Source organism: Oratosquilla oratoria, chromosome 30, assembly GCF_046742065.1.
Source record: "Oratosquilla oratoria isolate Oo_2021 chromosome 30, ASM4674206v1, whole genome shotgun sequence".
Lineage (NCBI taxonomy): Eukaryota > Metazoa > Arthropoda > Malacostraca > Stomatopoda > Squillidae > Oratosquilla > Oratosquilla oratoria.
In genome coordinates, this window is record NC_134806.1 from 14,221,234 (window position 1) to 14,247,297 (window position 26,064).

General features: G+C 40.1%; 2 protein-coding genes across 5 annotated transcripts in view; one reads left to right on the forward strand and one right to left on the reverse strand.

The window, feature by feature from the left end:
• Nucleotides 1-1,553: 1,553 nt before the first annotated feature.
• mRpS18B (mitochondrial ribosomal protein S18B) lies at nt 1,554-16,326 on the reverse strand. Its single transcript, XM_076212621.1, has 5 exons — nt 15,744-16,326; nt 12,940-13,090; nt 11,384-11,481; nt 5,145-5,275; nt 1,554-1,772 (listed from the first exon to the last, which is right to left on the reverse strand). Exons 1-5 carry the CDS (start codon nt 15,816-15,818, stop codon nt 1,631-1,633), a joined length of 597 nt encoding a protein of 198 aa, XP_076068736.1. The 5' UTR covers nt 15,819-16,326; the 3' UTR covers nt 1,554-1,630.
• Nucleotides 16,327-16,750: 424 nt separating this feature from the next.
• The window catches only part of LOC143041028 (uncharacterized), a 173,171-nt gene continuing 163,857 nt past the window's right edge, over nt 16,751-26,064 (forward strand). The window contains exon 1 of one of the 4 annotated variants that reach the window (XM_076212616.1): nt 16,751-16,792. In XM_076212616.1, coding sequence (XP_076068731.1) covers nt 16,766-16,792 — 27 coding nt within the window. In that variant the 5' untranslated portion in view covers nt 16,751-16,765. Of the gene's footprint in view, nt 16,793-17,218; nt 17,368-19,189; nt 19,592-19,654; nt 19,679-26,064 lie in introns of those variants that run through there. The other 3 variants (XM_076212618.1, XM_076212615.1, XM_076212617.1) reach the window with 3 other exon arrangements.

The following is a 26,064-nucleotide window of genomic DNA, read 5'->3' on the forward strand; positions in this document are numbered from 1 at the left end:
CACAGAGGAGTGTGAGGTTTCTTGGGAAGGTGGGCTTCTACAGTTGATTTTGTAGGAATTTTGCTAAGATAACTGCTCCTTTGACTGAAGTGCTGAGCAAATGGAGTGCATTGTGTGATCAGAGACTTGACAACAAGCATTCAAAGTATGCTCTCCTTGTTTTTCCAGTTCTACATACTCTAAATTATGGCATGATATTTTTAATATGTGTGGATTTTGTGTGCGATTCACCATAGTCTTTGATAATGTGTTGGACTTGTGTGTGTGTGTGTGTGTGTGTATTTACCTAGTTGTATTTTGTGGAAAGGGGAGCTATGCTCATGGTGTCCCACCTTTGTATTTCACAGTGTCTAGTTTGCTTTTAAACTCATGAATGGTTTTTGCACATACAATTTCATTGTCCAGTTTGTTCCAAGTGTCCACTACTCTATGTGGAAAACCGTTTTTCTTCAGTTCAGTTCAGTTTTTCTTCAGTGTGTGTGTGTCAGTGTGTATTTACCTAGTTGTATCTTACGGGAAAGGAAGCTGCGCTCGTGGTGTCCTGTCTCTGTATATCACCACATCTAATTTGCTCTTAAATTCGTGTATGGTTTTTACACACACTATTGTTCCATCTAGTTTATTCCATACATCCACCACTTTGTGGTGAAAGCTGATCTTTTTCAGATCTCTTCAATAATTGTCCTTTTTGAGCTTCCTTCCATGTCCCCTTGTATTTCTCTCATCCCAATTTATTAAGTCTTCTCTATCAAGGACTTCCATACATTTCATGATTCTGTAAATAGTCAACAAGTCACCTCTTTTTCCCTTTGTTCCAGTCAGCAATTCTAGTTTTGACAATCTCTCTTTATATGATAGTTTTGATAGTGTTGTGGCCATCTTCGTAGTTGCTCTCTGGATTTTCTCAATTTTTCTTACATTCTTTTTGGTACTGGGTGACCAGTGTCACTGCATACTCCAATTTTGGCCTTACCAGTGTGACTAGTATTTTCTTTACCATTTCTTCATCCAAGTAAAAGCCAGGTCCTGCTGTGGATGTACCATGTCTTGCTACATTGCTTATGACCTGGGCAGTGGCCTGGAGGCAAGGATGACCTTTCATCCAAGAGGAGCCAAGAGGAATGGGAAACGAGTGGGTAACAGATAGAATGGGATGGGTGCTTGCCTTGGCTGGCTGCCTCCCTTATTAGAGAGAAAAAGCCTTTGGTATATAGATATACCAAAGGCTTTTTCCCCTTTACAAGGGTGGTAGCCAAAAAATGAGGGCATAAAATCCACTCCCACCCATTCCATCCCCACATTCTCTACTCCCATTTACCCCCCTCCCTCCCTACCTCTTATCTTGGCTCCTCCTGTATGACAGGTCATCCCTGCATCTTGCCCACTGCCCTGGTATATAGATAGAACTGGCATGTGCTGTTCTGACTAACATCACAGTTATTCAGCTAAGACCATCTCATGCTCAAGGAGTTAAAAAAAAAAAATGTAAACAAATGTCAAATATTTTCTGTGCATTTTCCAAAACATAAACAGTAGGAAACAAAAAGACTTAATAGCTTTTCAATTTCATAATCCATTGCAAATATACATTTTATACAGTTCTAAAATCACCACAGACATAAAGACAGTTTCAACTCTCCTGCTGTGCTGGTATATACTCTAAATAGTCATACAATCGAAGGGGAACATCATACTCCAGGTAGCCACAATCTCTGGCTCTGTCCACAGCGACAACTAGTTCCCGATGTTTCCTCTGACACAAATTTGTTTTCCTGCAAATAAAAGAATGCGCAAGGCAAAGAAAAATGGGTAACACAGTGGACTATTTGGAAATGCATGCTAGCAGATGCTCTTTTGATCTATATTAGGCCTGATATAAAATATAACTGATAGATGAACAAACACTGAATATGAAAGTGAACAAAGAAATAAGTGAACAAATATATATTTAAATAAATTAAGAACAAAACTAATTAGGAGGCACTGCAACACACTGCTCACATATTTATCGAGGTGAATCATAAATCCTTAAACTGTGTTACAGTTTGATGTTCTGTGGTTAATTTAGATATACAAGTGTGCAGTGGATATATTTAAATCAACTGTCTTATTAGGTACTGGGTGGGAGACAAGGATGACATTTCATCCACAAGAAGCTAAGATGAAAGGGAAACAAATGGGTGACACATGGGTGTGAGATGGGTGCATCCCTTGGCTGGCTATCTCCCTTACAATTACCCACACCCACCCACATTCACTCGTAATTTTCTTCTTTTGACACCCGTCCAAATTCAGCCACCCATTGCTTCAGTCTCTCATTACAATCAGCAGAAACAGCCACAAGTGCATCATATGGCGACCCACAACCCTCGCCCACTCAAAATAAGGAAGCATGAAGTCACCATACAGAAGATATATGTATGGAGTGAAAGGAGCTTTGAGCAAGAGAGGAATCTGTTGAGTGGAGAAGGGGAGAGGGCATAGGACAGGTGTGAGTGGAAAATGCTTGTGTATGGATTATATTTTGATCCAGCCAGGAGGGATTTCTCCCCATCTTCTCTATTTTCCACATATGGGAGGTGGATAAGGCAGGAGGCATCACCTTGTGATGAAACTGTGGGGATAAACCAGCCTCAGCTTTCAGGCCCTGCTGTAATGGTGTTGTGCCTTGTTGCAATGCTCTTGCCCCAGAAGGAGGACAAGGATGACCCTTCATCCACAAGGAGCTATGATAAGCGACGACTAATGATTGTTGGATGGGTGAAGGGTGGGTATATGTCCTGGCTGGCCACCAAACTTACATATACCAATGGCTATTTCCCCCTTACAAGGGAGGTAGCCAAAAACTTACTAGGGGGAAGAGAGTTTTTGGTATACATATGTTTGTACCAAATCCATCCTGATAGGATATCTGGATACATACATATACCAAAGGCTTTTTTCCCCCTTATAAGAGAGGTAGCCAAAAAACAAAGGCATAGAAACCACTCCCACCCATTCCATTCCCATCACACTCCACTCCCCTCCATACTATTCCCTCCCTCTTATCTTGGCACCTCCTGGATGATACAGAAACCAAAACCCTCTCCACTAACATCACATTCAAATGATTGGTATTATAGTTCTATGCAAGACCACTCAACCCAACTCACCTATCTCATTACATCACACAAGAAAAACCAAATTAACACAACAAACTACACCAGCAGCATACTACTCAACCATCTACAACAACCTGTCATCTGCACCATACAAAGCATCCATAAAAAAACAAATTCACATTCGCATCGCAAAACAAGCTCATCAAAACCAACCACCAAACATCCTGTTTCATCACACCCTTTCAGGCATTAGCACCACAGAAAAATCCCTACAAGGAGAAGTGAGACCCACACATATACCAAGGCTTTTTCCCCCTTACAAGGGAGGTAGCCAAAAAGAAAAAGGCATAAAATCATTCCCACCCATTCCATCCCTGAATACACTCCACACCCCTCCACCCTCCCTCTTATTTTAGCACCTCCTGGATGACGGGTCATCCCTGCACCTTGTCCACTGCCCTGGGTGTCACAAGTGTCACAAGACACAGCACATCCACAGCAAGGCCGCTTCATTAAATCGGCGACCTCCCTCTCCGTCCCCCCATGCGTAAAGATGGGGAGAAATCCCTTCAGGCTGCGTCAAATTTTGCTCACACATACTACCTCACCCCCCTCGCCCATTCCACCTCATGCATCACATCATCCATATACAACCATTCTCCATTCACCCGTCTTCTGTCCTCTCCCGTCCTTCCTCAACAGTCATTCCCCTCTTCACCAAAGCCCCCTTCACCCCATCTATCCACCTCATCCTAGGACATCCCTTCATGTTCACTCCCTCCACACCTGCCTTCCATACCTCTTTTACTAGTCTTTCTTCACTCATTCTTTCCATGTGTCCAAACCATCCTAATACTCTTTCATCAACCCTATCTCCCAACTCCCTTTCCACCCCCGTTCTTCTCCTCACCTCCTCATTTCTCACTCTATCTAGCCTAGTAACCCCCATCATACTTCTCACACACCTCATCTCAAACACATTCAAACTCCTTCTCTCTTCCTCTCTTATGTTCCATGTTTCTGCCCCATACAGAGCTGTTGGCACAATCACTCCTTCATACAGTCTCCTCTTAGCATCCATTCCCAAATGTCTATTCCTCATTACACTTTTTAGCCCCTTCCATACGGTGCCGCATACGTAGGCGGCATGAGGAGCAAGTGGATACGCGAGGCTGCCATATCGGCGTCTTGATTATATTTATTGTAGTTGCCCCTGCGTAATGACATACTCTCTAAACTGTCTTCATCACATTTTCTATGGTTATCAAAATTCATGGGTGAAAGAGAAAACGATCGATATAAGCGGTGACTATATTTTATGATGCGAGTATTATTACGACACATCGTACGTCTGGCAGCTAATGCTGCCCGCGAGATTTTGGCCCGTACTGAAGAGGTTAATCCACCAAGGCATTTACTCGCTTCTCTCAATCTACATTCTACCTCCACCTTCACTCCACCTTTTCCTGCCACATTTGCACCCAAGTATCTAAAACTATCCACTTCCTCCAGTTGCTCTCCCTTAATGCTCACTTCCAGTCTACTGCCACTTTCACCCCTTGTACATCTCATCACCTTACTTTTACCCACATTCATCACCAAGACAATAACAACACAGAATGAGCCTACCCACAGAAACAAACTGCCCCTGATGCAACCATCACATGGAAGACACCAAATACCTCATCTTACACTGCCCCACACCTGGCTATACCCAGACAAGACAATATTTCTTCCTCAAGGGACATGAACCCATCCGATAGCCATAGCTGATTACTTGGGAGATAAGGGTATCCTGCAAAAGTATGGATCAACAGTTTGACAGATTGATTGTAAAAAGCAACAAAATGGGGCAGAGCAAGACGATTTCTCCACATTTTCTTCCCATAAGGAGTCAGTGTACAGTCTAAGCCATCCCTTTTACCAGGGGAAAAATGCCACTGGAACATAAATTAGCATATACAAACCCCAATATTGTGACAATCCCATACCCTATCTACCACACTATTAGTGGGAAAACTGTACAAAATTATACACAATTACCTGTATGACAAGACTTCTCCATTATATGGTGAAATGAACTGTTGTAGAAGCTTAATATTCCTGTAGTCCAGGACAAGATATTCATCACGGCAGATGGGGCATGGGTTTCCTGTGGCCAATTTTCCTTGTCTCTGTGAAAAAATTAATCAATCAATCAAGCCATTCATTGCCTTGTTCTCTACTTTAGGCAAAGGAGGGATTGAGGAGGTTAGTGGCAGAGTTTGGGAGTGTGTGTGAAAGAAGGAAGTTGAAGATAAATGTGGGTAAAGTAAGGTGATGAGATGTACAAGAGGTGAAAGTGGCAGCAGACTGGAAGTGAGTATTAAGGGAGAGAGTCTGGAGGAAGTGGATAGTTTTAGATAATTGGGTGCAAATGTGACAGGAAAGGGAGGAGTGGAGGTAGACGTAGAATGTAGATTGTGAGAAGTGAGTAAATGCCTTGGTGGATTAAAACGTGTAATGAGAAATAGACATTTGGGAATGGATGCTAAGAGGTTATATGAAGGAGTGATTGTGCCAACAGCACTGTATGGGGCAGAAACATTGAACATAAGAGAGGAAGAGAGAAGGAGCTTGAATGTGTTTGAGATGAGGTGTCTGAGAAGTATGATAGGGGTTACTAGGCTGGATAGAGTGAGAAATGAGGTGAAGAGGAGAACAAGGGTGGTAAGGGAGTTGGGAGATAGGGTGGATGAAAGAGTATTGGGATGGTTTGGACACATGGAAAGAATGAGTGAAGAAAGACTAGTAAAAGAGGTATGGAAGGCAGATGTGGAGGGAGTGAACATGAGGAGGCGACCTAGGATGAGATGGATGGATGGGGTAAAAGGGGCTTTGGGGAAGAGGGAAATGTCTGTTGAGGAAGAATGGGAGAGGACAGGAGATAGGGGTGAATGGAGAATGTTTGTATATGGATGATGATGTGATGTATGAGGTGGAATGGGTGGGGGATGGGGGGTGAGGTAGTATGTGTGAGAAAAATTTGACACAGCCCGAAGGGATTTCTCCCCGTCTTCTCCTTTTCTGCATGGGGGGACAGAGAAGGGGGGGTGTCGCTGATTTAATGAAGCGGCCTTGCTGTGGATGTGCTGTGTCTTGCGACACTGCTTCTGACCCAGGGCAGTGGACAAGATACAGAGATGACCTGTCATCCAGGAGGTGCCAAGATAAAAGGGAGGGTAGAGGGTGGAGGGGAGTGGAGTGTATTAGGAATGGAATGGGTGGGAATGGTTTTTATGCCTTTGTTTTTTTGGCTACCTCCCTTGTAAGGGGGAAAAAGCCTTTGGTATATGTATGTAAGAAGCCAACACCAGTATCCCCATATACCCACTTGCTTCTCACGATGGCTATGTAGGCGTCATCGTATGCATACATACATATACCAAAGGCCTTTTCCCCCTAACAAGGGAGGTAGCCAAAAAACTAAAGGCAAAAAATCCACTCCCACCCATTCCATCCTCCACATGGGATCCAGGCCGGATAGTGACTGTCAAAACAGCGACAGTCATAATAGCGGCTTCACAAGGGCGACGTAATCAGGTGAGCGACTTTCAAAACAATGACTGTCATAATGGCGACTGCATTATAACAGCGACTGTAACAATAGCGACTTTACTATCAACCGGTCAGAATGGTCGCAGACTTGTGTTTCAATTGCTTGTGTTTTCGTGTTTGTATTTACCTGTTCAGTTGTTTACTTTGTGAGATAGGATGAGAATGAAATATGCTCAAAAGGTGGCAGACTTATGTTTCTATCACTCATGTTTATTTGTTCGTGTTTATATGTTTGTGTTCACTTTGTGAGATAAGTTCACTGAAGTGAATTTACTGGTCAGTCGCTCGGTCGTCGGTCATAGTAATGTTTGGGTTGTTAATTAAAATAATGGAAGGTCAGCACAGATCAGTTTCTTCAGACCTTACATGACTCTGAACACTGGATGTGTGATGGTACATTCAAAGTGTCACCATCCCTTTATTATCAAGTGTACACTGTGCATGCTTTGATACGAAACAATGTGCTTCCCTGCATTTTTGTTCTACTCCTAAATAAGCAACAAGTCACGTACTCTCAAATGTGGACTGAAATCAAATCACTGAAACCTGGACTCACTCCAAGAAGTGTACAGATCGACTTTGAACTAGCTTCCAAAGCTGCACTCATTGAAGCATTTCCTCAAACGCACATTTACGGCTGTTACTTTCACCTGGGACAATCGCTCTGGAGAAAGATTCAGGAGAACGGACTGCAACGGTTATATTTGAAAGACGAAAATGTTCGGATGGCACTGAAAATGCTCCTTGCTCTCTTGCCTTTCTACCTGTGGATGAAGTGAGCGATGCCTTTGATGAATTGGTGGCAGACTACCCAGCAGAAGTAATGCCTCTCGTGAATTACTTTGAAGACAACTACGTAGGTCAGAGAAACAGACGGGGAGACAGACGACAGCCATTGTTTCCTGTACACATGTGGAGTGTGAAAGCCAGACAAGATGCAGGACTGCCACGAATCAACAACCAGTTGGAGAGTTGGCATAATGCTTTTCAGGGATCAACAGAAACCCATCATCCTACCATCTTTCGATTCATCGAAGCCTTAAGACAGGAGGAAGCCCTTCAACGGACAAACCAAACCCAGCTCCTACAAAGCAGAGACCTGACTCAGCAAATGAAAAGATATGTGACAATGAACACACGAATCACTGCTGTAGAGCAAAATCGAGATCAGTAAGATCTTCTGCAATTCCTTCGAGGCCTCGCTCACAATTTAGAAATAAACGTGGCTTGATCACTTGATGACTGATTTTTATTGCAAGGCTTGATGACTTTCTGTTGTTTGGCTTGACTAGCCTTTTCTTTTTAAATCATGTGACACTAGCTAGTCCAAATAAAATGTTGTTTTAGATTCCCTTTAGGTTTCAATTTTTTATTACCGAGTAGTTTCATGCCGTTGATGCGATGATGTCGCTGTTATGACAATCGCTATTATAATACAATCGCTATCATGTGGTTGTTGTTATGATAGTCGCTGTTTTAAAAGAATCGCAATTGTGAAGTCGCTCTATTGACAGTCGCTGTTATTACAGTCGCTATTCAGAACCCGAGCCCCCCCACATACTCCACTCCCATTCACCCCCATCCCTCCCTCTTATCTTGGCTCCTCCTGGATGATGGTTCATCCCTGCATCTCACCCATTGCCCTGGGTCAAGATCAGTGTCACAAGACACAGCACATCTACAGCAAGGCTGCTCCATTAAAACGGTGACTCCCCTCTCTATCCCCTCATGCAGAAAAAGAGAAGACAGGGAGAAATCCCTTCAGGCTGCATGAAAGGGGTTCAATGTTATTGAGAACATGATTTGGTTTAATGTCACATACCCTCCCTTCTCAGGAGGATAGGATGTTGCCCCCTACAGAGGACTTTGTGGCGTGGAATTTAACAAACCATTAATTAGTTCAATAGCAAACATGGTGACAGAATTCTTTTCCCCCCACCACAGGGAGATCTGGAAGAGGCAGGGCCATAGAAATAGTAAAGGACAGGTTCAAGGAAACGGCATAAAGAAGAGATAGATGTAGTACAAAAGTGTCATCATTCCTTAACGAGTAGAAAAATTTAAACTACCATCGACAAATGATATGTGCCTTTGGTCTGTAGAGACACTCCAAAACAATCCCTAAACAATTGGTTGCATATACCATACAATCACTACCTCAGGAAGGGCATATATTTAAGGAATAAAGAATTATAATAATAAAATAATAAAAATAAGTACTCAATCAAACAATCAATCCGCAATTCAGAGTCCATTACTGAACAAAGGCTTCTCTCATTCCATTCCAACTTGCACAACTGTACCACCCTCTGCCATGTTATCTTGCAAACTTCTTTATCTTCTCTTGTCTACCCTGTCATAAGCCTTTTCCAAATTCATAAATATATACCAAGGGATTTTTCCCTTACAAGGGAGGTAGCCAAAATCAAAAGGCATAATTCCACTTCCCACCCATTCCATCCCCACCCCATTCAACATCCCTCCCTCCCTCCCTCCCACTCATCTTGGCTCCTCTTGGATGAAAGGTCATCCCCGCATCTTGCCCATCATCCTGGGTCATAAGCAATGTAGCAAGACACAGAACACCCACAGTTAGCAAGCTTCATTTAATCAGTGACCCCTCCCCCCTTTGTGTCCCCTCGTGCAGAAAACTAGAGAAGGGGAGATATCCCTTTGGGCTGTGTCAAAAATATCTTTCACATGTAACCACTCCCTAACCTCCCCCTTACCCCCTACCCACTCCCTTCCATGCATCACAGTAGCATCCATACACAGCTATTCTCCACTCACCTCTATCTTTTATCTTCTCCCTTCCTCAAAAGACCTCCCCTCTTGATCAACGGCCCTTTTACACCATCCATCGATCTTATCCTCGGTCATCCCCTCATGTTAACTCTATCCACCTCTGCTTTCCACACTTCTTTTACAAATCTCTTTTCACTCATTTTTTCCATGCGTCCAAACCATCCCAATACTCTTGCAACAACCCACATCTCCTTTTCCAGCCCCACTCTCCTCCTCACCTCGTTTCTTACTCATATCTAACCTCGTAACCCCTACCATACTTCTCAGACATTTCATCTAAAACAAATTTAGACTCTTCCTCTCTTATGTATCATGTCTGCCCTATACATTGCTGTTGGAACAATTGCCCCTTCATACAATCTCCTCTTAGCATCCATTCCCGTGTCTATTTCTCATTACATTTTTTAATCCCCCAAGGCACCTACTTGCTTCTCTTAATCTACAATCTCCCTCCACCACCAAATTCATAAGGGCCTAAAAACCATCTGTACCTTTTGCTAAGGCTTTTTCATATATCTACCTACCACAAAAATCTGGTCCACACAACCCCTACCTACCCTAAACCCTACCTCATCTCTACATCAACAACACTAATACCACACACAAACACACCGAAAATTCTTGGTGTAACATACGATACATCCATGTCTTTCAAACAACACATCACAAACATAAAAAACAAATGCACACCCAGACTTAACGCACTTAAGTCAATCACTGGAACAACATTTGGACAAAACAAAGAAACTAATATAACAATATACAAACAATGCATACGCTCAGTGTTGAATTATACGAGTCCTGCATGGGCTCCTAATCTCAGTGAGACACACCACAACACCCTTCAAATCATACAAAACAAAGCCCTAAAAACAATTACAGGCTGCACAAATACAACACCTACAGACCATTTACACCATGAAACAAAAATCCTCAAAGTCAAGGACCATCTCGACATGAGAGGCACACAAACACTTGCCGCAGCCACCACAAACACATTACACCCGCTACACTACATAGCAGAACACCCACACACACCAAGAAACATTAAAACAACACCCAAAGACCTTTATCACGCACAGATACTCTCTTCTCTTCTTCCACAACCACCAAATACCAGCCTCCGGAAACATATTCATAATCATATCACTCACCGCTCCATTAACACACTGAAAGACAACACACTGCTGCATGCCAGACCCCCTGATATCCACCCTTCTGAATCCTCTCTCCCACGAAAGGACAGAGTCCACTTGGCCAGACTGTGGTGCAGTCACCACCCAGCACTTCTAAGCTACCAGAAGAGGCTGGATGACCGCATTGTAAACAGCTGCCCAGGATGTAACACTTCACCCCATACCATACAACACATAATGGAAGACTGCATTATACACAATCATGCACGCAAACAATACAACATACGCTCTATAAAGGATTTGTGGGAAAACCCAGTTTCGGCTATGGCATTCCTTGGGGAGACGGGACTGCTCGGACAGACAGTCTAGGGAACGACAACAACAACCCTAAACCCACACTGCTCCTCACCAATTACTCCCTCTGTTCCTCTCCTAATCCTATCAATCATACAAAATATAATTAAAAATCATACAATATAAACTTATACAATTTATACAACTATACAATATAAACTTATACAATTTATACAACTATACAATATAAACTTATACAATTTATACAACTATACAATATAAAATTATACAATTTATACAACTATACAATATAAACTTATACAATTTATACAACTATACAATATAAACTTATACAATTTATACAACTATACAATATAAACTTATACAATTTATACAACTATACAATATAAAATTATACTTATTTCCCTTTTATGCAGACAGACAACTTACAATGCACATTTTTCGAGTTTTACGAGGGGCAAAACTTCCTTTGAAATTTCTTCGATAGTTCACCCACACTGGCTGTCCTTTGTATGTTTCTGCATATGCTGCAATGCATGGAATTAAAACCAAAATTAGTATATTATTTAGTAGTACAAAATTTCATACAAATTTTCCTTACAAATCAATCAATGATTTCCTCAAGTCCTGGATAGCGAAAAGCTTATAGCCCCACAGTGTCTACCAATGGTCCTCTGGGTCTCCACACAGATCTCTCTAAGACACTTTGAACTGTTGTCTGTGTTGTACAAATATTAGTGAGGAACCGTCTCTATGTCTTGAAACAGTGTCAATTCCCTTGGACTGCACCTCCTGATGGTGGTGAGACGGCCGTCAGATTTTCAAAATGGACAGCTTTGCTGTCCATCTTGCAGAACCATCACAAGCAGGTACCTGTCATTGGTCACTCCTTGCAAATATATTTATATATCAAAGCCTTCCTCTCCCTTTTAATAGAGAAAGCTAGCCAAGGTGTTCACCCACCCCAACCTATCCTAAACCTATTTATTTTCCTTTTATCTTAGCTCCTCTTCGATGAAGAGACATCCTTATCCCCTGCCCATTGCCGAGGTCAGAAGCAATGCAACAAGACACAGCAACCTCCACAGCAGAGCCTGACAGCCTAAGCTGGTTTATCTCCTCCACTTCACTTCCCTAGAAACTCTACCTCCTTGTCTCCTTATACATAGAGAGGACATGGAGAAATCCTTTCGGGCTGTGTCAATTTATCATTCATTCACAACTATTTTCCATTCACAAAGATCTTTTGCTTTCTCCCTATCCTGCTCAACATTCTCATTTTGTTCAAAGCCCCCTTCATCCCATTCATCCATCTCATTCTTGGTCTTCTCCTGAAATTTACTCCATCCACCTATGCCTTCCACACACTTTTTTGCAAGTCTTTCTTCACTCAATCTTGTCTCATCATACTTTGCAAACACTCGTTTTGAAAATACTTAAATTTCTCCTTTCTGCCTCTCTTACATTCTCTGCCCTATACAGTCTCATGGGTACAATCACCCCTTCATAATGTTTCATCTTTGGGTCTTCATTCCCCCATGAAATCTACTCGTTTCCCTCACTCTACAGTTTACCTCTACCCCACTTCTCCATTCCCTGCTAGATGTGACCCTAAATACTTAAAACTATCCACCTCTTTTAGCCTCTCTCCTTTAAGACACCTCCAACTCAATGACATCCTCACCCCTTATACATCCAATCACTCTACTTTTATCTGTATTTATTGTCAACTTCCCCCTATGATCCATGATTACATTATCAATTATGCTCAATATTTATGGTAAATTTACTATATTTGGTGGGTGTGTCATGTTCACCTAGCACATCCACAATATACACCCCGAGTCATCACCATTCTGACATACTTAAAAATCAAAAAGACATTTACTTACAAGATTAAATTGTGAAATGTGAAAATATCTTAACCACTCAATGTAATTATATCTTAAATGAAAAAGTTACAATAAATTCATAGTTCAATTTACCATCACTTTCCATATACTTCATACTTGTTTCAACAGGAATAATTTTAAAAAGCTTTGGATCTTCTATAGCTTCTTCCTGAGTTTCCTCTGAACATTGTAGAACATTACTTGTGCCAAACTTCTGTACTGCTGCAATGTGTGCTGCATTAACCTGAAATAAATAACTTTAAATAGTGTGTGGTATCCAAGATTTACTTATGGCAAAGACATGGACTAATGCGGTAATGAAAGGCATATGATGAGCATTGAAGTTCAAACTTGGAATATTTAGTCATTATTAGAGCTTTCTAGCAACAAACACTGACTGAGCTAGTGATACAGTGAAAACATATTTTCAGTATTCGCTCCATACTGGGGTATAGATTGCTAAATAACATGCAATCAATACTTTTAGGACTGTTTTAGGGTACCCTTATGGACCAATGACAAGTGCCTATATGTGGTGGTCCTGCAAGATGGACAGTGAAGTTCCCCAAAACAGACGTTTGAGGGACACCACAGGTTACCTGCTTGGTTGAGCTCTTAGCATGTGCCACAACATTCATCACATGAATGGTAAGGAAGTCTTTAATCCAAAGCAAAACTTTTCCTGTAATCCCCAGTGTTACCGGTTTGTCCAGCAGAATGTTGAGATTCACATCAAAAGCCTTGGTATAATCAAATAAAATCAAGTCAACAGCCTTTCCATCATCCAATGCCAAGGTAACATCATTGTAAGTGAGCAATAATAACTGATCTTCTGTAGATCTTCCAGGGAGAAATCCATACTGGTCATGAGATAACAAATTATCTTGAACATAATCATATACAAGTTTAGCCATGATTCTCTCCAGTCTTTCAAGCAACATTTGTTTAGTTTAGTTTCTTGTTTTCCAATAGGAAACACAGATATAAAAATACTATGTATAAAATTGCAAGGATGACACAAAAAGTATTTGAAACTTATTCCCATTGTGGTCTTACATTAAGGATACTGGTCTGTAAATAAGTGAGTCTACACAAGAACCCATCTTAAAAACTGGCACAACCAAGGAGCTCTTCTTCATCACTGGTAGACAACCCATCGAATATAATTTTAGAAAAACAAGCTTTATTGGATAGAGTAACTGTTCTATACATGCTTTTAAAAATTAAGGGTGGAGCTCATCCAGGCCCATGGGTGAGAAGGAATCCAAATGAGCATCAGCTTTCACCACAAATTTTAGTACAATATCAAAATTACCTGTCGGTCCACAATGGAAATAAGTGGTATGTGCTTTATTATACTACCCTCACAATTTTACACAGTGCATTATTACTGTGTATTCAATTGTAAGGTGGAAAAAGCCTTTGATATATGTATGTATTCAATTGCAAAATAAAAAATAAATGAACCAATCATGCCTCCAAATGCCTGGTGAGGAAGTGGGTTAGCTTGGGTAGCATGCGAATACACAGTTGTAAAAGCCACAGCAAACATATTAGCCATGGTAACAAAGTTATTAACAATGGAATTTGTGAAGTTTCATCTCGCCTGCTCGCAAAGCATTTTGTATATTTTTTGCATCTATATCATGATAAGTCCAACAACTTTTCTTTGTAATGTTTCTTGTAGAAATTAATATTAAGAGATGGTGAAAAAAACTCGTGCAACCTTCCCGTTACATGCCAATGAAGCAACATTTTTATTGCAACCATCACCCACTATTCTTTCTTGAATGTACATTTTTCTCCTTATTCTAACCTAACCTAAAAATGTGTGCAGGGACAGACATACATCTTGCACTTTGGACAGCCATAACAATGCTTCAGCATGTGGGTGGCAGGAAGCTTGCAAGAATTATTTTTTCATCCCTTAATGTTAATTTGAGGGAAAGCCATTATTAAGTTATTGGAATTTCCATAATTATAATACAGATGTAAATATACAAATTGCTCTGTGAGTGCGTGAGACAAAATGATGTGTAGCATTGTTGCAAGATCATTTTTACACCATCCTTTAATATCAATTTCGCAAGAAAAGTTACCAAGAAAAAATTTTGACGTCATAATACAGATGCAAAAAATATACAAAATGATGCGTGAGCAGGCAAGACGAAACTTCACAAATACCTTAACAATCTGCCCTTCAGATTTCAAGGGTCCAATGCCTGTCCTACCCACTTGAAGCTGTCCAAAGGAACTACACCAGGCACATCAAAGGGATGCAAGATCTCAACTATTGGGATCGCCTGGGAGCACTAGGTCTATACTCTCGACAAAGGAGGAAAGATACAGGGCCATTTACACATGGAAAATCCTTGAGGGACTTGTTCCAGACCCCACACCCTCAACAATCAAGCCATACCACAGTGTAAGGCATGGGCATAAGTGTGAGAGAAATTCTCCCATCAAGAGCCCCGGAAAGGATTAAGACCCTACTGGCAACCAGCCTAGGCCATGAAGGTCCAAAAATCTTCAACACCCTCCCAAAAGAGGTGAGAGAGAAAACTAAATGCTCGGTGGACAGCTTCAAACATGCACTGGACAGGTTCCTGCGGAAGGTGCCAGACGAGCCTCCAGTGCCAGGCTACACCGCCATCAGTAGGTTCTCTCCAAACTCACTACCAGACCAACTGACCCTCGCGAGGAGGGACAACAGGACTGGCAGCAGTGGTAGTCCACTACGGCTGTGAGGATCGACCTCGGAACTTCACTAAGTAAACTAAGTAAGTTTGGTGTTAATTGATATGCACATATCAACTAAGAAATGTTCATATTCAGATTGCCCCATGTGCCCTTACAATCTCGTATCTTTCAATGCACCAGAGTTAGCAGGACCTTACCTTTGGTGATATTATATTATGACAACCCAGGGATTTTGCCATTATGGGCTGTAACCTTCTCAAAATAACTGACATGTTGTGAACTTGTATCTCACTCAGCCTTCCAAAATAATCTGCTCTAGTTTTCTTTTTCTCTGCTGCTGTAATGTATTAAATAAGATGTAAAGTTTTTTGCAAAATGTAGTACATCTAGTCTTCTTCCACTACGCTCTCCTTCAGTTCCCTTCGACTATGCACTCTTTCAGTTCGTGTACAATGGAAATACGGCACACGGTCTTCGACCGTGTTCAGTTTTTGTTTATATGACTCGTCCAACTTCGTCAGTTTCTTTAATGTTCGAGCACCCGCTTTTCACTAGGCCGATTCTCGTTGACTGCTGTGATTTTTAATAGTTACAAAAGACTTCGTTTACATTATTCTAGACTTCCCTGGGAACACTTCAACAATGTTATTGTATCCAACATTCATAGAGAATTCCCTTAGTTCACCATTTAGATTTTCAATACATGACTCAAAGTAATTTGACATATGGAGATTCGAAGAGCAACCACTTTTAACCGGAGTCTCTTCTACCCAAACGAACTATAGCAGTTGACAAGAATTAGCCTAATGAAAAACAGCTTCAGACACCGTCAAAGGGTTGTTCATAAGTAGCATGAACATGGGTGCTAGCGAGAAGCTTATGGATAGGATAGGGATAAAGAATTGAGGCTTGGGACATAGGTATTAAATATAAGAATATAATGATAGGTGCCCTATGTATAAAAGTGGCAAGAATAAGATTATCAATTACAAATATATTCCACTATTGATGAGGGTAAATACGTAGTTATGTAGGTGTTTGGTATTTGTGGTATTTTAGGTTGTAACAGCAAACATGACATGGCAGTGAATGCTGACTAGAGAGGTGTTTTGATGCCTAGTATCAAGTGCCTTTGTAGAATTGTGGGACATCGCTGGAATGACTGGATCGAGAGACTAGGCGGAAACCAACATAATTTGTCAACGTCAACTCATGCTGGATGGACAAGCGTCACATTTCGAAGATGGTGATTCCAAACCTATGGTTGTCCACAGAATTCATGGCTAGGGCAAGTTAATCGAATCTATCGATTTTTTTTTTTTTTTTTTTAAGGGTAGCTGCATGGAAGTTTGTCAGGAGATACCGTGGGGACTGGCGTTTGAGTTAAGCAGCGCTCTCCCTGGCATAACTCCCTCAATTGATGATTACAATGTTTGTCTTTAGTTGATTGGGCATTGTGTGATTTAATGATGTTTCTCTGTTTGTCTACTAAGTTCTTTGTGGTTTTATATGACATTTGTTATATGGGTATTCGTCATTCAAGTCTTGTTTTAGACTAATGACATGTTGCGTGTCTGTAATCACATCTGATCCATCTCGCAGCTCTATATTTCATGGTTCCTACTTCATTTCACTGATGGCGTGTGGATCTCGGATTGTTAATTTCCAAGTGTGGCCGACCGAGTGTCTTGTTATGCAACATGTAAGAAATTTAATGTTTGCGTTACATCTCGTGAGCTGCGTAGTAACACCAGGGTTCTATTGGCTGTTGCTCTGATATTAGATACTATTATCTGAAGAAAAAAAACTATAGCAGTAAAGGTAAGTAATAGCAGGAGGTCATTAATGTTAGAAAGGAAGAGAAAATGTCCAAATAAAGTGCCCTGGGGAACTCTAGAGGATACAGGAACAAATGAGAATTGACTATCATCAAGACCTTGTATTAATCAAGTGAGGAAACGGGCCTCTAATGCTAGATTACACTTAATTAGATAAGAGTCTATGGTGTGGAACTTTATTGTCACCAGGCGATATTGTACAACTGAGGAAAAAACCCAAGAACGTCAATAGGTTAGATTAATCATCTACTACTTTGAAAGCAATTCAATCCGTCTTGTGTAAAATGGCTGTTCACAGGCGACTTTCATCCGCTGAGCCCTGAGTGCAATGCAACATTACACGATGCATTTCTTCATATTAGACCTAAGGCTTTTATTCATATAACTTAAATCGTAATGAATGAATGAACTATACCCACTATATGCACATTTTTCCCGTTGGGGGAGAATGCTCATTCTCCCTTTAATTTTTTCCCGCGGCCCGGATGTGTCGTCTGTTCATTTACATGACGCCCCGTTTACATTTAGTTGTATCAAATGCTTGGCGGTTTTGGAGATTGGCAAAACTGGACCTGTGTGTGGTCTTATTCGACTGAATGCCAGTTTATGCTGGTTGTCCCTCATTTGAATGATATTATTTGTCATATTAATATATTATAAATGTAAACACTGCGATGCTATATTGAAGGGTGTGACGTGTGGTGTTGGGGTGTGACGTCGAACAAGAACACAGATCAAGGTCAAGTTTTTTTTCGTAGGTAAAGATGTTGTTCACATGGTTCTCCAGATATATACCATGCGATAAGATGACAGTTTATTCAACGCTATCTATGTCTAATATTGAAACTTTAATACTAAATGTATTGTTGTCTATTGCATGGGAAACTGTGGAGATGAAAGTGTAGGAAATAAAATATAATCCATTTTAGTTCCCCTGAGCCATGTAATAGGTAGTAATATATGAATCTTTAGTTGTATACCGTATTAGAAATATGGTGTATATATGGAGTGAATTAGGAAGAAAATAGGACATAGGTATTGGCGTAGCCAAAAGCTGGGATGGGAGGGTCGGGCTGTGACGTCACGAGTTTAGCTTCAGAGGTTCAAAGACCTGATCTACCAAGTAATATAAGAAACTGATGATAGACAATACCAATTGAATGAACATATTAAACAGCCATGGTACAGTTAATAGAACATGACGTGATAATTTGCTGAGGTTTGTATAAAAACGATTACATGAAACCCGGTATGACGTAGACGGTAATACGTCCTACATGACATGAATGCTTGCTGTTCACCTCCGCATAAGAAGTAGTGCTTGATCGCAAATGCAACGTTTTATTTGAAACTATAGCATCTTATAAATAGATTCTACACGCTATACAGTGGATCGCGTAGTCATGAGGATTTTTTTTGTTACTAAGAGAGAACATTACTTACAAGATGCATAGCAAATTGCAGTTTCTATGTTAGTTGTCTTTAATATATAATCTATATTATTATTTCAGTGCCTCCAAGGCTCTCATATAAAGGCTTTACTAATTGTAATATCTGGATATGCAATGACGCATTTCTCTTTTTGTACTCGCCGTACTCCATGTCTTTAGGACTTTTCACCGTTTGCGTGCAGTGAAGGGAGCAGGAAACGAGAATATAAAGTATTTGTATATCTTTCAGTTAGGGGACTATTTTTTCACTTTTTAAAGAAATATTTATATTTTGAATAATATTTTCTGTAATATTTACAATTTTTAAGGTTTTTGGCTCATAACTAAGAAAAAAAGAATGAGTTACTACATCCCCCTTCACATCTCTCGAACAGTGTACAGAGACTAGACAGTCGTCTCGGGGTAGAGGCACAGCTTCGAAAATAAATTAAATATATATTCGTTTGAAGGGCTCATACCACACCAATAGTTACAATTACTTTTTCTTTACTATCCTAAGATATCCAACAAGTCCTTTTAAAGATGTGATACACAAAGATCATGTAGATGAATAAAGATAGAGAAAGGGTAACCGATGTGCCAGTGTCGAAAATGGCTACCAAATGTTTCTGCTAATGGCCTCTCAACTTGTCTTCATGAGGCAGACCTTTGCGAACTATTTATATAACAGTTGCATCGCTTCGGAATCCTAGTTGAAGGTCTAATATGGATACGCCTTCAACTTCGAGGACTGGAGGAGGATCAACTCCCATGAAGGTAGGTAATACGGACGTCGTCGTCGGGAGAGGGGGTGGGGGGCATAAAAGGGCCCTGGAGATAACTTGAATTCTGTGTACATGCATGGTAGGGAGCGTTCACATTTGATTAGCTCATTTTTTTGCGCCTTGTAAATATAGGTTCTTACAGCTCTGAGAATATGCTTAATTTGAAATGAGGGTTGTAATTGTGGAACCGTGCTGCCCTTCATGCGCACCCAAATACCAATATGAATATCTGTTGTGTGCTATAGCCAATTTACTAATATGTAAGTAGAGTGCTGGTTTGGAACTTACTTATCGCAGGCACTTGAATTCTGGGTAAAGTAGTTATGAAAATGTCAGGTACAATGCCAAGTTACTGCTCCATATGTTTGTGGTTATTGTTTGGCGATTTAATTATTGGTTTGCGTATAGGGACTGGCGTCGTAGGTGGAAGTAGTTTCATATCAAGGCATAAAATTGTTGCATTTAATATTTGGGTGTGTGTGTATAGTAGTGTTCATATATGAATATTTCTGTCTGTCAAATTTTCTTACCTAGGCTAGTGGCTTGGGCTAAGTACAAATGTAATAATTACCACTTACCTATTGCAACTTTTACAGGACTTGAGAAGGCTTTATTTCATGTGCTTAAGTAAGTCATGGGTCTAAATGATTGACTATAAACAAAGCTCTAGCCCTCTAGTTTAAAGACATAAGGTTTGATTTATAATGAAAATGGTAGGGAGAACCCCCTTCCCCAGCCTCCTCTTACGATATTCTGGGATGATATTGGGGTATCGTCCTTGGCCAGAAGAATTGCCAATGTATCATCCATTCTGCCAGTACATGGGGATGAGGTGGTCCAATTTGTGGTGGTGGTGCCAAGTATGTTATGTTAGTAGTGTAACTGGATGTATTGAAAATATTAGAGTTCAACATTTCAGAGGAGGTATGTCTGATCATCTTCAATAAGTAATCTAGGTGACATTCGAAAACTTAACAACAGGGTGACATATTTCTTATCATCCAGACATTATTAAAAAAAAAATAATAATAGTAGTAGATCAATTAATAACAGTTGTATTGTCCTAACTTATTACTGAGAATGGGCCTGACACCCATACCCATGAACAGGTAGTAGGGAATGAGTGGCTTCTTGTGGCACGGTCATGGTAAACGCTGACAAAGGCTGTCACCAGCCAACAACAGGCTAAAAAATGCCATAAACTGACTGGATTGCTTGTTTTCAATTCTTTGTTATATTTATTCCTGTACAAAGATTTAGCAGATTTGAATGAACAGATCATGTAACATGTTCAAGTTTAGTTTGCCAACATACTTGACTTGTCAGCTGGCATCTCAGCTAGTTTCAGTTTAGTTCAATCACCCGCTGCCAGGGGCATTACCTATTCGTAAGAGGAATAACTTTTGGTTTGCGAAAAATATTGTAAACTAGAGATTTGGTGATGCGTATCACTCTATTTTCAAATGCGAAAGTCTTGTGCAGTTTTAAATTTAGATCCTGTAAATTCATAGGTGTTATAGAACATATCCAAAATAAAACCTTGAAATTCTGTCGATTATTTAATTCCAAAGTTCAGTGAGTGACAGGAAAATCTGGCTACAAATATCTTTTTTGAAGCATTTACCATGACCCATTGTGGTATCTCCCACGCTTTGGTATACCCAAGTGGGACGTTCTGACTGGTAGTGTCTCCCACCTAGACATGATAGCAAGTATAATTATTTTGATCCCCTGTGTTTGTCATGATTTTTAGATGAGTGCATTCCACCAATCAGGTTGGTGACAAACTAGAGATTTCTATAGGAAGAAGCAGTATTATTTTAGAAGTGTACACTTAAGTGATATATCAATGATAAATGTATTGTAAATTGGAATTCATTGATATGATATCTGTTTTTCTTGGCAGAAATAGATAAAAGAAATTGCTAAAAGCATTCTTGATAAGTACAGTTGCACTCAAAACAAAAGGCCAAATTAGGTTACGTTTGACCAATTTATATATTTAGTCCTAGCCCTACTTCTGTTACTCAGCATTCAAGATAGGTCTATCCTCAAACTCCCTTTAATTCATCTTCCACAACAAACAAAAACAAACTTTATAATGTATCTATCACTTTTAACTTTTTTTCTGAAAAAGAATATATATAACATTGTATTTTAATTTATGAAATTTATTTCTAAATTCTTATTGATATATTGCTTTGGTGTGTACTTCTAAAAATATACGGAAGAAACTTTGAATCATAATCTATAATTAGCATGGGATTTGCCATAATCGATAATTACCATGGGATTTGTTCTTTCACCAGTTAAAAGTAGTAGGTAAAGGGAAGCAGTACTAGTTTTCAGCTCCCCATTTGCAAAAAGATGTCAGAAATAGTCCAAGTTGATAGAGAGAGATTTTTGGCCTAGTCCTGAAACCAGGTGTTGCACTTCCTGACTAAAGTGAAGTTGTTGATGGATTTTGAAAAGAGATAGTAGAGCTGTCCATTGTGCAGGGTACCAAACAGGTGCCCATCATAGGTCCATGTATAGATTTTATAGTACTGTATGTATAGATTTTGTGGTTGTCAAGTATGTTGTGTGCTTGGTATTGTATTTCATCTCTGATGAATAGTTTTTCTGTCCTCGGGGGGTACAAAATGAAGATTGTATTGAAAATTATTGATCCTTTATGACTATACATCAGTCAACATTGAGTGAATTAAGTTGAAAGAGGGGGGGGGGGTTGCCAGATTAATGAAGCGACCTTGCTGTGGATGTGCTGTGTCTTGCGACACTACTTCTGACAAGATGTAGGGTAGAGGGGAGTGGACAAGATGCAGGGTAGAGGGGAGTGGAGTAGGTAGGGGATGGTATGGGTGGGAGTGGTTTTTATGCCTCTGTCTTTTGGCTACCTCCCATGTAAGGGGGGGGAAAAGCCTTTGATAGGAGACTCATGGTTCCCAGGCAGTCTGCAACAGTCCACAACTCAGAGGGAAGAGATACTGTATTGTGTTGTCGTCTAGATAAGGCTAAAATAGGGTAGTGTAGTAGTGTTCAATGTTTTCCATGTGGTGATTTCATGCGGGATAGTTTGCTTGTGTGGTCTGGCCAATTCTTTGTTTATTGTATTAAAGTTGAATGATTGCTTCATCATAGTTATGCACTGACATAGTTACATTGAGAGCACCATTCTAACGTCTTCAGTACGAGTTGAATTCTCTCTCACAACATCGGCTGCCTGAAGTACAATAATTTGTTAATGCAACACAATACTCACATTATAAAATATAAAATTACAGATGTATTACACATTCTCTTTTACACTGAATGTTAATAATCACAGAAAATGCAATAAAGCGTGTTTATAGAATACGGGAGTCGCTCAGCTACAGCTACAAAATAAATAGAATTGAGATACTGACATTGGCATTCTCATGTACAACTAGTGCCTCATCAGCATCATCATAGGGAAGGGGTTAATGGATCTTGCTTGTCAGGAGGGATTTCTCTGTAGGGAGTTTGCTGTAGTATGGAGTTTGGTATTGCTACTAACATAATGTTGTTGCCATGTAAGAGCTTAAACCTGTTACAGAAGCATGGTTAGGGTTATGAGTATGGATAGAGTGAGAAGTGTAGGGGTGAGGCAGAGTGCTGGCAATGAAGAAAGACTAGCAAAACAAATGTGGAAGTGGATGGAGAGAACTTTAGGGAAAGACCAAGAATGGGATCGGGTGGCAGGGTGAATGGGTCATGCGGTACAAGAGGAGTGTTCATTGAGCAAATCAGAATGTTCAAAACGTAGGAGTGAATGGATAAGTACATGACACAGCCCAAAAGGTTCTTATCTACACAGTTAATTCCTCCAGTTGTCAGGCCCTGCTGTGGAACTAATGTTGTTGCACAGCCTTAGACCCAAGCAATGTGACAAGACTGATGATCCTTGATCCACAAGGTGTTGAAATGGGAGTGACAATGATAGATAGATAGATAGATATATATATATATGTATATATATATATATATATATATATATATATATATATGTATGATCAGTTGTAAAATTACACACACTCAGAGTGGTGGATGTATGGAACATACTAGATGAAATAATAGTGTGTGCAAAAACAATACATGAATTTAAGAGCAAATTAGATATGGCAAGATACAGAGATGGGACATCACGAGCGTAGCTCCCCTTCCTGTAAGATACAACTAGGTAAATACACACTGATGAACTGTAGAATCTCCACCCCAACTACACTCGGTTATAGAACCCCCGCTCCTCTTGTGATCAACCGTAGACTCTCCACCCTAACATAGGCTAGGTTTGGTTAGGTTAGGTTATGTATCACAAGCCATAATAAACTGTAGAATGCCAACCCCAGCAAAGCTCAATTGTACAATCTCTATACCAAGTGCTAGAGGGGGGGAAATATAGGGCAGAAATGGCCGTCTAATGTTTGTACATTTGAAGTTTTTAAATGCCATTTGTTGGTTTGGCAGGGATTTACAGAATAGTTTAATGCCAACATGAATGGAATACATATTGTTTGCTTAGAGACAGTGATATGTAGTAAATTAAGACTAGAGCATTGCCATTTTGGAGGCCCTTGACTAAGTCATAGGAAGAACAAGGACAGCAAAGTGATGTTGAGTAACAGCACTATATTAATAAATGTGATACTGGCTGTGTGCAAGACTAATGTTTCCCCAATGACTAGTGAAGTCTGTGCATAGTGGGAGGGGGGGGGGAATTGAAGATATTGTTATTGGTACTAAGACCTACTCATATACAACTTGCATGTAACTGGCAACAGCCACAGTATAGGTTTGTACATCATTCAAGGAAGAGTTAGTGGTGTTTGGGTAAAGCTAGAGTAGGGCAGTGTAGATGTGTTTGGTGTCTTCTGTATGGTGACTGCATCAGGGATCATTTGCTTTTGCAGTCATCTATTGTGTTGGTATTGTTTTGAAACTGGATAGTGTTATGGGAAAAATATAACTAATGTGATTTTGAATAGTGTAGCCTCTCCAGGAATATAATGCTCATTGTATTTAAGTTAGTCGTTTATTAAATCATAATTTTCAAGGACTGGAGATTCAGTTGTGTATATAGTATTGGTCCAGAGACATTTCCCAAAAAAGCATCCCATTGAAGTTTGACAATTGATCATCGTATAATTGCTTGTTATGTGTTCTAGGAGTGAATGTGTTTTTGTTCGGATGTATTGTAACAGAATGGAATAATGACTTAGGCAGATGACATAGCATTTTGGACAGTTGATGGAAATGAGGAACAAGCCTCATTGATATAGTATAAATGTTTCAGGGAAGCAGAAATGAAGATGAATGTGACAATGAAATTCTTACTGTGACCAGAACAGGTTTGATCACATTTTCTGTGGTTATTATTACTCATTGAAAGAGAATGAATAATACAGCAGTGACTTTATATTTTATAACACGAGTATTGCAATGCATTAATCATTGTACCTCAGGCATCTGGTGCTGCGCTTGAGAATTTGACTTTTATTGAAGAGGTTTAGCATAGCAATGAGGAACACATGACGATAGGATAGGAAATGAAAATATAAGAGCAGAGATAAGTGTGTGATACCTGTGTCGAGGAGAGGAGATGCAGGGAAGTTTAGATAGTTGGGCCACTTGGAAAGGACGTGAGAAAAGGTAGTGGTGAATGGGTATTGGAGATGGAAACCTGAAAATAGCAGGAGACCAAGGGGAGTACAGAGAGTACATGAAAATTATAATAATTCTATTCTCTTCAACATATTTCAAACCCAGAAACAATTGCAACAGTGTTGTGCTCAAACATCTGCTAGTATAAGAAATGTAACTGATAACAGCAGCACAAGATTGTCCAAAAAGATAGAAATTCTGGTAAACTACAGTCCATGACAACAACAACCAACCTATTATCAGTACTCCAGTATCCATATAAAAGCCATAGATCAGAAAACAAATGCTTCTTAATAGGCCACCAAATTGTAGGCTTCTCAAAATTTCCCTGAGAAATAAACCCAGCAGAAAAATAGCTTGTATGACAGTTAACAAGACTGGCTTACCCATGTTCAGGTCATCAACATCTCAGTTGCCAATATGTAAACACCACAGAGTTACACAGAACTCCACAAAATTTCAACCAAGTGGTGTACAGGCTGAACTGGTGCCATTGGGTGGTTTCCTTGGAACAGACTGTATCCAGCACAAGGGATCTAGGATAGTAGATTGATTGATTGGTTGATCCTAGAGGAGCTATTGTTTTATCCATCACATATAGGTGCACCCTTCTAATTTGACAAATTCTGACTGAGATGAGTACGGTGACATGCTCATGCTTCATTTAGTTTAGGAGTATTTGGTATTACTCTGAAACTAGGCACACATTTGAAATTTGCATGTGGTACCATACAATTGTGCTCACCACCTCCAGAAAACTAGCCTTGTTTTTGTGCCTGCAGA

What these genes read in the sequence shown, in the direction of transcription:
- mRpS18B (XM_076212621.1), bottom strand. Translation starts at nt 15,818, where the DNA reads ATGTCAGTTATTTTGAGAAGGTTACAGCCCATAATGGCAAAATCCCTG. An exon ending in ATAATATAATATCACCAAAG is followed by an intron (nt 13,091 to 15,743) that starts GTAAGGTCCTGC and finishes TATTTATTTCAG; the next exon opens with GTTAATGCAGCACACATTGC. An exon ending in GAAGTATATGGAAAGTGATG is followed by an intron (nt 11,482 to 12,939) that starts GTAAATTGAACT and finishes CATGCATTGCAG; the next exon opens with CATATGCAGAAACATACAAA.